Genomic DNA, 16,742 nt, shown 5'->3' with positions numbered 1-16,742 from the left:
AGGAAAAGTTAACTAAACACACGTGTGACAAAACTACTTTGTGTGTATGTGTGTGTGTGTGTGTGTGTGACAGAGCTGCTGTCTTCTCAGACTAGTTATACTCCTGACCTCTATTCTGAAAAGGCCTCTGTTCTCTGATCAATGCTTTTCTGCTGCTGCTCGCCCTTCTTTCTTTCTCCAAAGGCATCATCTTGCCGCTTGTGTGTAAATGATTCTTTACAATGTTGTCCTAAATTATTCTGTTTAGCCTTTTTTTTTTTAAAGTTTAGCCACACACCAAACTCTAATTTCAAGTTGCGTAACAAACTTTGAACAAGCTTTCGTTTTGTTAGGCACAACCCCTTTAAAAGCAGCCATCCGTATTGATAATGTGTACTCCCCATACATTTTCCTTTCATTTTAAACATCTGTTTTGGTTATTTTAACCTAACTTATAAGTTTTGTATAAACTGTGTGCAAAAAATCTTGTCTTTTGTCATTAATTAATTTCCTTATTTCTAACCAAAAGACGGTGCTTTTAACTCAAGAGTGTCATTTCCTGAAATTACCACTGCTGAGCACAGTCATACCAGCACTTCTTACCTATCAAGTGACTGAAGCTTGAAGTGAAATTCTTTCGGTTTCTTTTGAATCTTACAGGTGTTTATAGTGTGGCTTTGGTGGCAACATGTCAGAACAGACGTTAAACGTTTTTTCATGACTTCCTGAAAACCTCCCACACTCTTTCTCGCCTTTCTGCACTACAGGGTGAAGGTGCTAATTTTTTTGCATGATAGTATCAAAGAATGAAGACTGATCAAGTACAGCGCAAGTCTCTAAAGAATTCATTGAAAGTTTTGTTTTTTCCACCACTTCCTTCACTAGTTATGTTTGCTCTTTCTTTCATTTGGTCATGCAAATGTAAATTAAAGCCAAAAAAAATGCAACATACACGCAAAATAAAGAAATAGTCACAGTTCATTCCAACGGCAGTCTCAAAAGTCAGATAAAAATGCTTAGTCATCTGTTCAGTGTGTTGGACCGCAGGCTTATCTCTCTGACATGATGGGTCACAGCTCAGATAACCTAAAACAAAGAAAACGGTCAAACTTAAGTGGCTCCACATGGTCTGATGAAACCCAGCAAGCGGGATACTTCTATGCCTCTGTAATAACCATTGAAGTGATCATAGGGATTATGCTTCTCATTTTTCCCATCAATTACATTGTGTTTGGTCTTTATTGTGTCTGCTCTTAAACTCCCATTCCATCTTTTGATACATTTTCAAAGGGTTCACAGTTTTTTATTATTTTTTTTTTTTATGATGATGCGTTTTTTTAGCCAAAATCGAAAAACCTGTGTCGTTTTCAAGGACATAGTTTCTGCAGAGTGGCAGGAAGTCATTATTTACCTGTAACTCCCATCATCCCGCTGTTCAAACTCGGTAGTTTCCCATTGCAACAAAAATGGTGAGATATATTGGAGCTATCCAGCCGCTCAGTTTTAGACCAGATGCCAGCTCAGACGAGGAAAACAAAGACAAACATGGATCTGTTTGTTTGCCTGCCGATTGTAGTTTGCACCTCGCAAGTACGATATTTTTTAAACAGTATTTTTTTTTGTCTGCTCCAGATTCACAAAAAATGAAAGAATAAAGAAATACTCCGACATCCGGTTTTAATCTGAATTTTCTTTATATTTTTTCTCCTCCATCATAAGAAAAATGCTACAAGAACATGTTAAAAACACAAACACACACAAAATAAAAATTTCATGGGAGTGGCTCTTTAAAAACTGACATTTGAAGGCATTTCTCAACTTTTAATCTTTGAAAAGAACTAAACGAATTCCAGTCTTTATCTAGTTGAAACAAAAAATGAACTAAATACATTTAGCTGTGACATTTCACGTAGAGCCGGCCTGACATTATCACGGAGCGTGAATCAGCACTGTTATACCTTTAAATGACCCCTCCCTTCTCTGCTGCCTTTACTATCTGCGTTTGCGCGCCGGCGCTCATTGGCTGATAATCGGTCAACAACAGGGTCAGAGGGACACCCCGGGACACCGGACACGCGGGGCAGCATGTTTACAGCCACGCTCACCCAGAATTAGTTCCTCAAGACGATTCGCCCGTTTTATTTATTTATTTATTTCCCCCTCTCCGTCTGGAGACATTATCTCGTCCCGACGATGCTTCTGTGCCGCGCGGGCAGGCTGTCGTGTGCGGCTTTGGGTCCGGCTCGGACGGCTCCGGGCTTTCTCCTGCTACACGGACCGGGACACGTCACTAGTCTGACAGCGCCCGTGGGCCGCCACCTCCACCGGTGCCGGTTCTTGTGCGGGTCCGTCGTGGAAACCCGAGCGCACCCGAACAGGCAAAAAGCAGAGCTGAAGTGGGGCACGCGGCTCGGTTTTGTAACCGCTGAGTGGAGACCGCTGAACCGAGCACGCACTGAGGCTGCGCGCCTGTCTGGGGGGGAATTTGACAGAGGACGCGCCACGGGGGGGCTGTTCACAGGTAACTGGGGGGTGTTTTGTCGACGTCCCTTCACAACCAGCATGCAGAGCAGATCCTCGTCCACGAAGCAGAGCGCGGAGCCGCTCGACAGCAGCAAAGTAAGTGCAGCCGTCAGAGTCCTCCAAAACCCGGAGCTAAAAAGCTCCACAGCATTAGCCCGCATTTCAGCGCTGTTGTTATACAACACACGCGGGCGGTGCGCGCGCGCGCCAGCACAGATGCTGGTTGCTCCATAGGACATAATAGTCATCATTGAATGTGAATCATTGAGGTCACAAATAAACTCCCAGCTGGAAAAGTTCTACTTTAACCGAAGCACGTGGTTGTTGGTGGTGGATAAACACAAGGGTGAAAGGGCAGGAGGGTAAACATGTGGGCAGCAGGGGCGGTTCTGGGGCCTCAGCTTTAGGGGGACCCAGGAGCTTGTGAGAGCTATACTTTCCCTTTCCCACAAGTCAGGGGTCTGCAACCTTTAACACCAAGACTTCTTTTGGTCCAGCTTCTTACTGACCAGAACCCAGCGAGAACCACAAAGGTCTTAGATATAGCTTTAAACATAAAAAATAATTGAATTATAAAAGTTGTATTTTTTTCTTTTTAAGATTTCTAGTTTTATTTAAGACTGCAGTACATACAAGTTCCTTTCAAAATAAAAGACACCCTGTGTCAAATAAGATCCTCTTGCTGCTGCAGTCAAATATGACATTTTCTGCCACTAGTTCGTTTTCATCATTTGACTCCTTTTTAAAAATATTTTGTAGAAAATCTATACATTTAAATGCAGTTGTATATAGTACTCTAAGAACTTTTCCTCTAAACAGCAACTGGACACTGTTGTCCAGCATAAGGTACTATTTAAGTTTACTCAAATAACCCAGCATTCTGATGGTGAATTTAAACCCTTTCACTTTGCTCAGTTATCTGACATCATCATTTAAATCATTACCATCTATCCTCAAAGCCAAAGAGCCACAAGGTTGCAGACCCCTGCACTACGTTGTCCCTCTGTTTCTTTAACCTATTGATCAAAAAGATAAAGTCTCAAAGACCTTATTTAGTTCTTAATTGAATTTAAACCAGCAACTAAAGGTCAGCTAATAAAAAGAATGTATACTATCATTCATGGACAATGATAATTGCATTAAAGTCCCACTCTGATCACCTTTTGATCTATTTTGAAAGCATTCCCAGTGGTCTTTTAATTAGGACTATGCCATTTTTAGCCAAAATCGAAAAAGGTTGTATCGTTTTCTAGGACATAGTTTCTGCAAAACAGCAGTAGTTCATTAGAAGTTCACCTCTAAGTTGTGGACAGGACAGCTGGTGCAGAGTAAGCCTGCCCCCACTTCTCGTCATCTACTGTATCTGTATACACTCTCTCCCCCCTAGCTTACAGCCCCTCACACCCCAACCAAACATTAGCGGTGCAACAGAAATGGTGAGCAATATTGGAGCTATGCAGCCCCGCAGTTTAGATCCAGATATCGGCTCAGATGAGGAAAACGAAGACATACATGGACCTATTTGTCTACAATCTTTCAGAATAGGACAAAGCAGGGGTTTGTGGGGTGCCTTTCATATAATATAATCTTTTTCTGGCGGTATCTTTTGTCTGCTTCTGATTGACAACAATTTGAATAAAGAAATACTCAGAAATGCAATTTCAGCTTAATTTTCTTTATATTCTGGTATGTCCTCCTTCATGAGAAAATGCCACAGGAACATGCTAAAAGCACAATTGTAATTGGAGTTGGTCTTTAACATTAAACTCAAGCAACTTAACTGTGTAATGAAGGCAACCTTTATGAGCAAATACCCAATGAGAAACCCCAATAAACACTATTTTTACTTCAAATTCACTTGTTAGGTTTAGGTACATGTGATTTCACGGTGCAGAGGTAGAGTTTTCAACCTCTGATCAGAAGGTCGCAGGTCTGCTTCCACCCTGCCTGCTCATGAGTAAAAGTTTCCTTGGGATAGACCCTGAACCCCAAATTGCTCCTGCTGGTTATAATCACATTTTCAGAAGTCTCTTGACTTAGGGGTGCTTAAACTCTCCCATGATACACAGCATACTAGTATATTTCTCATCTGTGGAAAATCTGACACATTACTTAATTGTATTAAAGTGTAAAAACACATAAATTACAGAATGACATAATGTCTGACAGGCAGCAGCAAAGCTAACAAAAAGTCAAGGCTACTCTTAGGATGAAGGGTTGGAGATGTATTTGTTCAGTCAACATTTTTAGCTCATTAAAAAAAAGTTAACTTCTGAAAGTGTCAGCAGAACATTACTAATGACGATCATTAAAAGTATTATCGCTCACTGTTTGACACACTTACCCATAACAACACCACCCTCCTGTGTGAGCTGTACTTTGCTGCTGTAGATGATTAACCTTAACAGCCTCTACAAGAAAAACTAAAACCTTGTCTTCATGTTTTCATGCCTAAAGAGCAGTATGTTGAAGCAGATCGGACTTAAATGTTTAGCAAATGTAAAGTCTTTGTTAAAACACCTTATTATTTTAAATCAGTCTACTTCTTATGCTGAATTGACACATGATGCAATTCGGGGATCTGCTGCCTCTCTTTTGACTCCCGTCAAATTTACTGCTCAACTGCCAACGTTTTTGAGCGATTGTTGAGCGAGTAGCTTGGGCTTAAATGTTTCAGAGAGCTCTACAGAGGCACCGGCCGCTATGACGGCACCTGCTCTCTGTCTGCCGGGGCAGCCAACCGCCTGCAGGCCAGCATAGTGAGCACCTCAGGGTCTGAATTCCTGAGGAGCCTTATTGAGAGGTTATTGTTTTGCGAAGGTGGGGTACATCCTAGACAGGTCCTCAGGCTGTGCATTGACTTAACATTGAAACTCGACACCCCTGATGCCCCAATTGTGTCCAGTGTGAATGCACCTTTAAACCAAAACAATGCCTTAGTCACAACTGCCCTTTAGGGCGGATACGGGCTGTATGTGGGCGAAAAATGGGCAAACCTGTGTAGGGCACAGAGTTGGCCCGCACAAAATCTTAAGATTGTAGACCACTTAGTTAACACCTACAGCAAAAACGTTCATCCACATTATTGGCTACGGGTATACTGCAGGTGACAAGTCATACAGAACACTTAAACAACACATAAGGGTAGGTAAGGATGCAGTAGGTGAGATGCAGATGAGTTGTACGTTTTCTTTTTAACTCCCTGCGCACTGTGCAGGAAGCCCGTTAGTGTAGAAATTAGAAAATTAGACAGAGTGTAGTTTGTGTGGGTATCCCACAGGCATCTTAAAGCAGCTAAATCCCCTGCACATCCCGTGTGCATGCAGCATTTGTGCTGGAGTGTGGGGTAAGGGCTCTGTACCACAGCATCACCCAAACGTGCGTGTCCTTACAAATACTTCACGATACATGTACCACAAGCAGGCTAATGGTGCGGTCCATTTTCATGACCTTCCCTAAGGTGGCAGAACAAGCCACAACGGAACCTCAAGACACACCTGTACTCCCTGAAAAGTTCAACAAACTCACAATTTTTTAAAAGTAACGACAATTAACCAGTTTATTGCAACGGACAGCTTGTGCTTCAGTCTAACTTCCTATTTGCTTCAGTCACTGGCCTGGTGTGTGGGAGTGGCCATTTCACCATTTCCCTCCTGCTCTGTGTCTGTTTGTGTACATAATGAGTAAGGCTTTGTCTCAGCCTGCATGCTTCTGTGACTTGGCATGTGTTTTAATGGCTCTGAAAAGCTGGTATCTGACACAGCAGTCCCACTGTCCCCCTCCCATACAGTCCCGCTGGCACGACTCCCATCAGCTGCACCGCTCACACGACCCTCCCACAGGGCTGCCCGCCTTCACTTTGAGTTTGGCCTGTCTTCCTTCCAAAAGCAAAGGCCTGCCCCGTCACCCACTCTGGACCCTTCTATTGTCTATTGATGGCAACTCTGCGAATGTTGTGGCCAAGGCTGCGGCTCCAGGAGGCTTTGGCCAAAACGAAGCAAGACAAATGGAAGCCAAGAAAAAGGATCCGTTTTTTTCTTTAGCATCATTTCTCTTCCCCCATTTAATGGCCTGACTCCGTTCCCACAAAGGAGACAATCAGCCGTGTCAGTACAGCAAAAAAACCAAAAAAGAAGCCCTGATGACTAACCGTTATTTGAGCTGTCTCAACTGGCATCATACTGGTAATATTACATAAACACAAAACAAGTTATAAAATACAATAGATGATGGCTAAACTAAACTAAAATGGGCATCCTTGCCCTTAAACCCTCCTTCTCAATATGGAAAAAGTCCTAAAAAAAAACGATTCTGGGGAAAAAAAAGAAGAAACCACAGGAATGTCCACATCAAGGGTGTGCACATTGTAATATTTATCAAATCCTAATGTTTCATACATGATTATCTAACACATGAACGGAAAACAAATGTATTTTCTGTAAACACTAGGGCCGCACGATAGAAGGAAAACACGCGATTTGTTATATTAGTGATTAATATTGCGATGATGATATAACTTGCAATACATGAACAAAAAACAAAACGACTAAATACATCATTTCCATCTCACTGCAGCAGTTTAATTTAAAGAAGAGTCAACAGAAATGATACTCCAAATGACCCTCGTCTACATAGGAGGCGGGCATCTAACATAAAAAGGCTCTTTCCGATTGGTCAAATGCATAAAGGGATCTAATTGGTTCGTTAAATACTTCAAGCTGCCAGAAGATTGTTGTAGCACATTTAAGGTTTATTGCATATTTGGCCGACATTTGCTATATGCGTATTTCACAGTTTGATATCGTGATAATGACATATTTGCGATTTATTGTGCAGGTCTAGTAAACACAAATAAATTATTTTTGAGCACTAACTTCTAAATGTAAGTAAAAAAAACAAGTAAAGTTAATTGTTTATAAAGAGTTTTGTTAAGCATAAAATGTAAAAGTTGTCTGGATGGTGTCGCTGCAGTTCGTAAAAGGACTGCAATCAGTGAGCTGTTTTGGTTCTGTAAACATACCATCAATAGTTTTAGGCTAAAAATGTCCCTCAGGTTTTTCCTGTTTGCTCCGAGGCAGATTAGTTCCTGGTCATGGAGGTTAAAGTAGAGCTTTAGAGCTGCTCAATGTGTGATTACTAGATGACAACTTGCCAAATTATTTACAGCATTTCGATGACAATTGTTTGACCTCAGTTTTAAAAACAAACTGCAGACTTTTCTAAGAAAGCTTAACCTGAAAAAGTTTGAACAATCATTGCCATCAACGTAGAAGTTCTGGATCTTTTGTTTTGAGCGCGCCTGACAGGTTGGCTTTAAAAATTGATTAAGAGGTTGTTAGTAAAAAAAAGCAAAATCAATTTTTTAATCAATAAATCAATTTTACTTGTAGTAATTTCTCTAAATTTCCAGGTAAAAACAGCTTTTCTGTTAGTTTTTATTATAAGAATCCATATTTTCTCACGAAAGTGCTACTTTTGTTTAGTTATGTTTTATTAATTATCAAACAAAATCAATTTTAGATGGAACTCTGATAGATTCATACATTTTCAATCCAATTGTATTCAAACTAAATTGTGTTCTTATGAAGCTAAATCAAATGATGCAGTAGTTCTACAATAAAATGCAGCTTCAAATTCTATCAAGGCAGCAAATTCTTCTTTCTCTTTCGGCTTTTCCCATCAGGGGTCGCCACAGCGAATCATCCTTTTCCACCTCACTCTATCATGAACATCTTCTACCCTAACGTTAGCCAACTTCATGTCCTCTGTTAAGACATCCATGTATCTCCTCTTTGGCGTCCTCTTGCCCTCCTGCCAGGCAGCTCCATCTCCAACATCCTTCTACCAATATATCCACTATCCCTCCTCTGAACATGTCCAAACCATCTCAGTCTGGCTTCTCTGACTTTGTCGCTAACACAGGCAACATGAGCCGTCCCTCTGATGTACTCGTTCCTTATCCTGTCTAACCTGGTCACTCCTAAGGAGAACCTCAACATCTTCATCTCTGCTACCTCCATCTCAGCCTCTTGTCTCTGTCTCACTGCTACCGTCTCTAACCCATAGAGCAGAGCTGGTCTCACCACTGTCTTGTACACCTTTCCTTTGAGTCTTGCTGGCACTTTTCTGTCACACAACACTCCTGACACTTTCCTCCAACCGCTCCAACCTGCCTGCACTCGCCTTTTCACCTCTTTTCCACAATCCCCATCACACTGAACTGTTGACCCCAAGTACTTAAAATCCTGCACCTTCTTCACCTCAGTCCCCTGTAACCTAACGCTTCTACCTTGATCCCTCTCGTTCAGACACATGTATTCTGTCTTACTACGACTGACCTTCATACCTCTTCTTTCCAGAGCAAACCTCCACCTCTCTAGCTGTTCCTCCACCTGCTCTCTACTCTCACTGCAAATTACAATGTCATCCGCAAACATCATTGTCCAGGGAGATTCCTGTCTTACCTCGTCTGTCAGCCTGTCCATCAGCATAGCAAACAAAAAAGGACTCAAAGCTGATCCTTGGTGTAGTCCCACCTCCACCTTGAACTCCTCTGTCTGACCTACAGCACATCTCACCACCGTCATACTTCTCTCATACATGTCCTGAACTACTCTGACATACTTCTCTGCCACTCCAGACGACCTCATACAGTACCACAGCTCCTCCCTCGGCACCCTGTCATACGCCTTCTCTAAATCTACGAACACACAATGCAGCTCCTTCTGACCTTCTCTGTACTTTTCCATCAACATTCTCAAAGCAAAAATGGCATCAGTGGTGCTCTTACGGGGCATGAAACCATACTGCTGCTCACAGATCTCCACCTTCTTCCTAAGCCTGGCTTCCACTACTCTTTCCCACAGCTTCATTGTGTGGCTCATCAACTTTATTCCTCTATAGTTGCTGCAGTTCTGCATGTCACCCTTGTTTTTAAAGATCGGGACCAGAACGCTTCTCCTCCATTCCTCAGGCATCTTCTCACTCTCTAAAATCCTATTGAACAACCTTGTTAGAAATTCCACTGCTGCCTCTCCTAAGCACTTCCATACCTCCACAGGAACGTCATCAGGACCAACGGCCTTTCCGCTCTTCATCCTTTTCAGAGCCTTCCTAACCTCATCCTTTCCAATCTCTGCTACTTCCTGCTCCACAACAACCACATCTTCCTCCCTTCTTTCCCTGTCATTTTCCTCGTTCATCAGCTCCTCAAAATACTCCTTCCATCTTTTCTGTACACTCTCCTGGGTTGTTAGCACCTTTCCATCTCTGTCCTTAATCACCCTTATCTGTTGCACGTCCTTCCCATCTCTGTCTCTCTGTCTGGCTAGCCTGTACAAGTCCTTCTCTCCTTCCTTTGTGTCTAACCTGTCATAAAGCTCATCGTAAGCTTTCTGTTTGGCCTTTGCCACCTCTCTCTTCACTCTACGCTGCGCTTCCTTGTACTCCTGTCTACCTTCCTCAGTCCTTTCTACATCCCACTTCCTTTTAGCCAACCTCTTCCTCTGGACGCATTCCTGTACTTCCTCATTCCACCACCAAGTCTCTTTACCGTCTTTCCTCTTTCCAGATGACACACCTAGCACCTTCCTACCTGTTTCCCTGATAATCTCTGCTGTAGTTTCCCAGTCCTCTGGAAGCTCATCCTGACCACCCAGGACCTGCCTCAACTTCTGCCTAAATTCCTCACAAGTTTCTTCATTCTGTAGCTTCCACCACTTGGTCTTCTTTTCTGTTTTCCCTATCTTCTTCTTCCTGACCTCCAGAGTCATCTTACACACCACCATGCGGTGCTGTCTGGCTACACTCTCTCCTACCACCACTTTGCAGTCATTAACCTCTCTCAAATAACCTCGTCTACATAGGATGTAGTCCACCTGAGTACTCCTACCTCCACTTCTGTATGTCACTCTATGTTCCTCTTTCTTCTGGAAGTAAGTGTTGACTACAGCCATTTCCATCCTCTTCGCAAAGTCCACCACCATCTGTCCCTCCAGATTCCTTTCCTTCACACCAAACCTGCCCATCACCTCCTCATCACCTCTGTTGCCCTCACCAACATGCCCATTAAAGTCTGCTCCAATAACAACTCTCTCTCCTCTGGGAAAACTCTCTATGACCTCATCCAACTCACTCCAGAATCTCTCCTTCACTTCTAACTCACAGCCAACCTGTGGCGCATACCCACTGACTACATTCACCATCACCCCTTCAATTTCTAACTTTAGGCTCATCATCCTGTCTGAGACTCTTTTCACTTCTAGAACACTGTTTACAAACTCCCCCTTCAGAATCACTCCTACCCCGTTTCTCTTCCCATCAACACCATGATAGAACAGTTTGTATCCTCCTCCAATACTACGTGCCTTGCTGCCCTTCCACCTTGTCTCCTGCACACACAGTACATCTACCTTCCTTCTCTCCGTCATGTCTGCCAGCTCTCTGCCTTTCCCTCTCATTGTGCCAACGTTAAGAGTCCCTATTCTCAAACCTATGTTCCTGCCTTTTCCCTTCTCTCTCTGGCCACGGACCCTTCTGCCTCCCCTCTTTCTTCCACCAACAGTAGTCAAATTTCCACCGACACCCTGTAGGTTAACAGCATCGGTGGCGGTCGTTGTTAACCCGGGCCTCGACCGATCCGGTATGTCTAAAGTGTTGTGGATGATTCGCATGGTTATTTTGGCAATTTTTACGCCGGATGCCCTTCCTGACGCAACCCTCTCTATTTATCCGGGCTTGGGACCGGCACAGAAGTTACTGGCTTGCAACCCCTGTGGCTAGATTATCAAGGCAGCAAATTATCATCTAAAATTTGGACTGTACTCTTATTGTCTTCATCTTTACACACGGTTTGTTGCAGAAACAACACATTTTTGTTAATATCTGTTTTCAGCTGTCTCCATCAGTTCTCTGTTACCGTCTGTGTTCCCTCATTTGCTTCAGACATTCTCTCAAGCGACCTGCCTCTTTGTCGTACGGCTGCAGTGTGTGGTGCGTGTTCACTTTCTGCAGTGAAGGGTCAGCAGACCACACAAACACCAAACCTGTGTGTTTGTGTTCTTATGAGAGGCTCTGTGTGTGCATGGAGGACTGTGACTGGCTTCTTTTATGAGCGAGTCAGGGTGAGTGAAAACGGGAATTAGCTAAACCATAGAAGTCACTTTTAATCAGCTGACTGGTGATCCATGAAGAGTAGAAGGTCAGAAAAGGGTAGAATTTGTTTACCAACATTAATAACCCACAATCTCTGCACACTTCATAAACCTACACGCAGCTGAGCTGCAATAGACATCAGCTGTTCAGCGTTCAGGACATTTTTGGCAACAGAATATTTTGCAACACATTTTTTGTCACAATATTTTCTTCTACACATTTTTTTGTTCTTTTTTCCTATAGAAAGACACGTCTACCTCAACCCCCGAGAAGAGTCCAGAGGAGATGCCAGAGTCTGAGGAGCCAAAACCTAACAAGACCCAGCAGCTTAAGAAGGTTTTCAAGGAGTATGGAGCCGTGGGAGTTTCCTTTCACATTGGAATGTCACTAATGTCTCTGGGAATGTTTTACCTCCTTGTATCAAGGTAGCATTTGTCCACGTGCAAACTACTAATCTGAAATCTGAATCTGAAATCTGAAATATATTATATATATATATATATATATATATATATATATATATATATATATATATATATATATATATATATATATATATATATATATATATATATAATTACAATTTTTTGGATTTTGAAATTCATTTTGCATACTTTCAAAACCTTTCAGTCTGGGATTCCCAGACAAAACATGGTTTACTATGTGAAATTTGTTCAAAAAGTACATTTTTACTCCAAGATGATTAAATCTAATGCATTTAGGTCTCTTGAAACAACTAAAAATGGTTTTAATTTGAAATGGAATCTGTGTTGACTTCCCATAGCCGGGTCCTTCCTCACATAAGGTCTGCTGTACAGTTATATTTATATTTTTAAGATAATCTGACACTTTTAGGTAACTTTAAGCACAGAAATTCACAGACATAATATGAAATTAGAAATAGTAATAAAAAGAAGATGATCTTCGTCATTACATTCCATTCAGAGAAGTAAATCTTTTTTGTGCAGGACAAGGTTTGTATTTCTATTAAGAAGATGAAATGGTGGATAGTTTAAGTTGCTATAGTTCCTGGCTTATTGTGGAGACATAGTTGATATTTTATGTTAAAACATAGGACAAACCTCACTGCCTTTGCCTGAAAACCTTAAATATGATGTATTTTAGCTTCTTTTTTTTTAAATCCTGGCAATGCTATATTTATTGTAAAGCAATGCTTCTCAGAATGCTGATGAACAAAACCACAGTACTCCTGTTTTTAGCCATATGTCTTAAAATTAATACTAAAATCTGAAATGTTCATTCATAAGAAAAAGAAGATAGTTCAGATGGAAAAAAAAAGAAAAAAAGTTTAAAAATGTCTGTTTTTAATAGCAGAGAAACACGAGAAAAGTTACCTCTTTTATTCACAAACTATTAACTCAAAATGCACATTTTCTACAGTTATTTCTAAGTATTTGAAGAAAAACAACTTGCATTCATGAAACTTTTCTTCTGTCCTTAGAAACTGTAAAACAAAGTCAAACCTGAAGGAAAATGTGACTGAAGTTAATGTGACTGAATTGAAGTCTCTTTTCATTTCCCACACTTTGATTGACGGTATAAAGGCCAAGCGGCTCACCGTGCCCTTGGCTTACATCCAGCAGTCCCCTCTGTGCTGCTGCATACCACACAGTCTTGGCAGTTTCCTCCTATAGCTGATAATGATTCTTGGACTGAACGCTGCATGTGCAGCCAGTAACCATCGAGTATTATGGTTGTGCGACCGTGGAGCTTAGGGCATGTGGCCAGCTTGAACTTATGTGTGCTGAGAAAACAGCTGTCGGGGTGTAAATGGGTAATTATATTGAACCGGTTTAAGTTTGTGTTGTGCAGTGGAGCTGTTAATGTGGGAGCAAGACTGTTATTGACTGAAACAAATCTACTATTAGAGCTTTCCTTGTTATTTATTTCCCTGTACGGATGACTAAGCAATGCTAATAGATTTGTTAACACAGCTCCTCCTGGTGGACATTGAGAGAATTACAATTAACTGCTAAATAAATATTCTATTTTTTTTATTAAATCATATTTTTGAACTAATTTCATTATAAAAGCATCTAAAAAAATGTAAGAGAACCGTATATGTTAACTATGTGCTAATCTCTTTCTTTGCTCTCTAGCGGGATCGACATGGCCGCCATTCTGTGTAAAGTGGGCTTCAGCGAGGCTGTGGTTCAGTCCAAAATGGCGGCCGGAACCAGCACTTTTGTCCTGGCCTACGCCATCCACAAGCTCTTCGCCCCTGTTCGCATCAGCATCACTCTGGTGTCGGTGCCTCTCATCGTGCGCTACCTCAGAAAGACTGGACTCTTTAAACCACCCACACCCGCGCCCTGATGACTCCCCTCCGCCCTCCGGCTGCCTCATTAGGCATCCTGAAGGGCCCCTTATAAAACCCTTGTATATATTCTTACCTGTTTGTTTTCTGCTGGGTACATTTCATCAGTTAGTGCTTATTTGTGAATCCAGGGAAATACTTCAACATTAGCAGACAATTTTTTTTGTGAGGTTAAAATCTAAGGTATAATGGGATAAGCTTAAAACATTTATTTGGTCCCTTCTTACATTTTAAGGAGAGAGAAATAACACTAATCCTTAGAATGAATATGCATTCATATTCAGGGATTTTATGTCTCAGTTGTGAGCCTTTTTGGCGGCTGTCAGGGGTTTTGAAAAAGAGTGCTGTCTGCCTCAGCTGTTCTTTCTCCTGACATTTTTTCTCTCTGTTTCCCTTCTGATGCTCTTCTGCATTTTTTAATGTTCTTCCAAATCATTGCATCATTTGAAATGTGAGGAAAGGGTTCTTTGATATAAATTTATTTTACTGCTAACTTTCCGTCAACAGTCTTGTTGTTCCTGAATCTTTTATTTATTTGTGATTTTCTTTGTCCAGTTGTCACCTCACTGTTTTCATTGGTAAGTATTAAACAATGGAGCAGATGAATGCAGACTCAACAGTTCATTCTTAAGGCAAAAATGTCCTTTTCTACCCCTGGTTTGTGCTGTATGGCCTCCGTTGGTTCAGACCAACTGTTATTGATGTGGTATTCAGACTCAACATGCTGATAAATTACTGCTACTGCCCTGCTTTGCTTAAAATACAAATTGTGTTTTGTATTTTTTGTAAGATCATGGAATAGAACATCAGTATATTAAGCATGGTTGCTATAGATTTTAATGTTTAAATACAGAAGAAAGGTGTTACACTAAAAAGTGACATAACAAGGATTATCTGACAAATGTTTTGTGGGGGGGAAGTTGAAGGTTAGTTTAGGTCCGTCTAGAGGTAACACAAAAACACCAACTGATGTATAAAAAATAGGAATGGAGCCACGGCTGACACCTTAATGCTCAGCTGCAACACGGATCTGTCTATAATGCAGCCTTCTGCGCAGCTGTAGAGAACAACATGAACGGGCCAGTTACAGCTTCTGCATCTGTTCTTCAATTTTATTCCGTTAATAAATCTGTTTTAGAAAAGTTTTTAGACAATAAAATTTGCTAAAATAATACCACCCTTATTTTCCACCACTTTACCCACTCTAACCTCAAGGCTTGGCTCAGAAAACCCTGAAGGCGTCGCAGGAGACCCGTCTGCTTAAGGAGAGGGAAGCTGGCATCAGCAAAATAGTAAAACAGCAGCCTCCATGTTGGAGAAAGATCACACTAAAGACCGACTGGATAAAGGAAAAGAAAAGAAATAGTCTTACTGATCAAAAATAAAGTCGTTACATTCTCTGCAGCCCTCAGGCTGTTTAACCCTTGTGCTATCCTAGGCTCTTTAACATTGGGAGTTGGGTCATCTAGACCCACTAGACAGTGCTCTGAACCTTTTTTCTTCAATGATTTGTGATCTTCACTGGTGTTCATGGATTACATGAAATCTTTCCACCTTTATCCGCCTTTGTCATTGTAGGAATAACATGTCAAAGTAAGGGTGGGGTCATCTGGACCCCATAAGATACCACTAGGGTTAAGAGGCTGATGGCATAGAAGGTGCTGGAATAACACCTCACCTTAGGTTTTAACTCATTGAGCACGCAAAAGACCATGGCTGGAGGACCTCATGGAAAACGAAGGTTTGTAAGAGAATCAAAAAGGAATAAAACATTAAAAACCTAAATTGTCCTTGAAATCTGTCTTAAAACACAAAGAACCAAAGAAGAGATTCCACTCCACCTCATCAACATGATTGGCTGAATACCCCTTGTGCTATCCTATGCATTTTAACATTGAGAGTTGGGTCATCTAGACAGTGCGCTGAACCTTTTTTCTTCAATGATTTGTGATCTTCACTGGTGTCCATGGATTACATGAAATCTTTCCACCTTTATCCACCTTCGTCATGGTAGGGAGAACACGTTAATGTAAGGGAGGGGTCATCTAAGATAGCACAAGGGTTAATGCAGTAACTGAAGGTTTTAACCCTTGTGCTATCCTATGGGGTCCAGATGACCTGATCCTTACATTGACGTGTTATGGTTGGATGGTTAAAAACCATTACAGTGAGGTTCAGATGTAATAAAAATCTATAAGGGCGGGGCCTGTCCACGCACACACCCAAATGCCACAAACATACCTGTTGGCTCCAAAAATGTTCACCTGTCAACATGTACACAATACAAAAATGTTCCTATATGCATACCTATACATTCAAGCCAACTAGTGTAAAATATTTCATTCAATCACGCAAAGTATTAGTGCAAAGGTGAGCTAACACCTGTGCTCGAGTGAGTGTTTATGTTCTTCTAGAATGGATGATGGAATGTAGAAAGAAGGAGGGAGAGCGGCCAGTCATCCCCACATCAAAACCCCCGCCCCAGCGGCAACCAGAACCCCCCAACACCCGCACGGCAGCGGATAGAGAGCAACCCCCCCCCGGGCGATCACATCCGCCACCCAGGCCAGGGCCAACAGGACCACCATGGGGCCCCCAGAGTCAGAGAGCAGGGAGGCATGGGGGGACAAAGAGTGCAAGCTCCAGCTTAACCAGGAGAGCAGCCCCCCTGCCGCGCTGGGACCACGACCCAGAAGAGCGCCCACAGCCCCAGACGAGCACCTTATCACCACCCAGGAGTTCTGGTCAT

At 42.0% G+C, this 16,742-nt stretch overlaps 1 protein-coding gene across 1 annotated transcript; it reads left to right on the top strand.

Annotated features, from left to right (window-relative positions):
• The first annotated feature begins 1,961 nt into the window (after positions 1 to 1,961).
• Positions 1,962 to 14,881, top strand: fam210b (family with sequence similarity 210 member B). Its single transcript, XM_004068692.4, has 3 exons — positions 1,962 to 2,598; positions 11,899 to 12,080; positions 13,776 to 14,881. The coding sequence occupies exons 1-3, from the start codon at positions 2,173 to 2,175 to the stop codon at positions 13,990 to 13,992; spliced, it is 825 nt and encodes a 274-aa protein (XP_004068740.1). The 5' UTR covers positions 1,962 to 2,172; the 3' UTR covers positions 13,993 to 14,881.
• The last annotated feature ends 1,861 nt before the right edge of the window (positions 14,882 to 16,742 follow it).

This window comes from Oryzias latipes, chromosome 5 (assembly GCF_002234675.1).
Source record: "Oryzias latipes chromosome 5, ASM223467v1".
In the NCBI taxonomy this organism is placed as follows: Eukaryota; Metazoa; Chordata; class Actinopteri; order Beloniformes; family Adrianichthyidae; genus Oryzias; species Oryzias latipes.
Note: the sequence above shows the minus strand (reverse complement) of the source record. Positions and strands in the feature narration are given on the sequence as shown.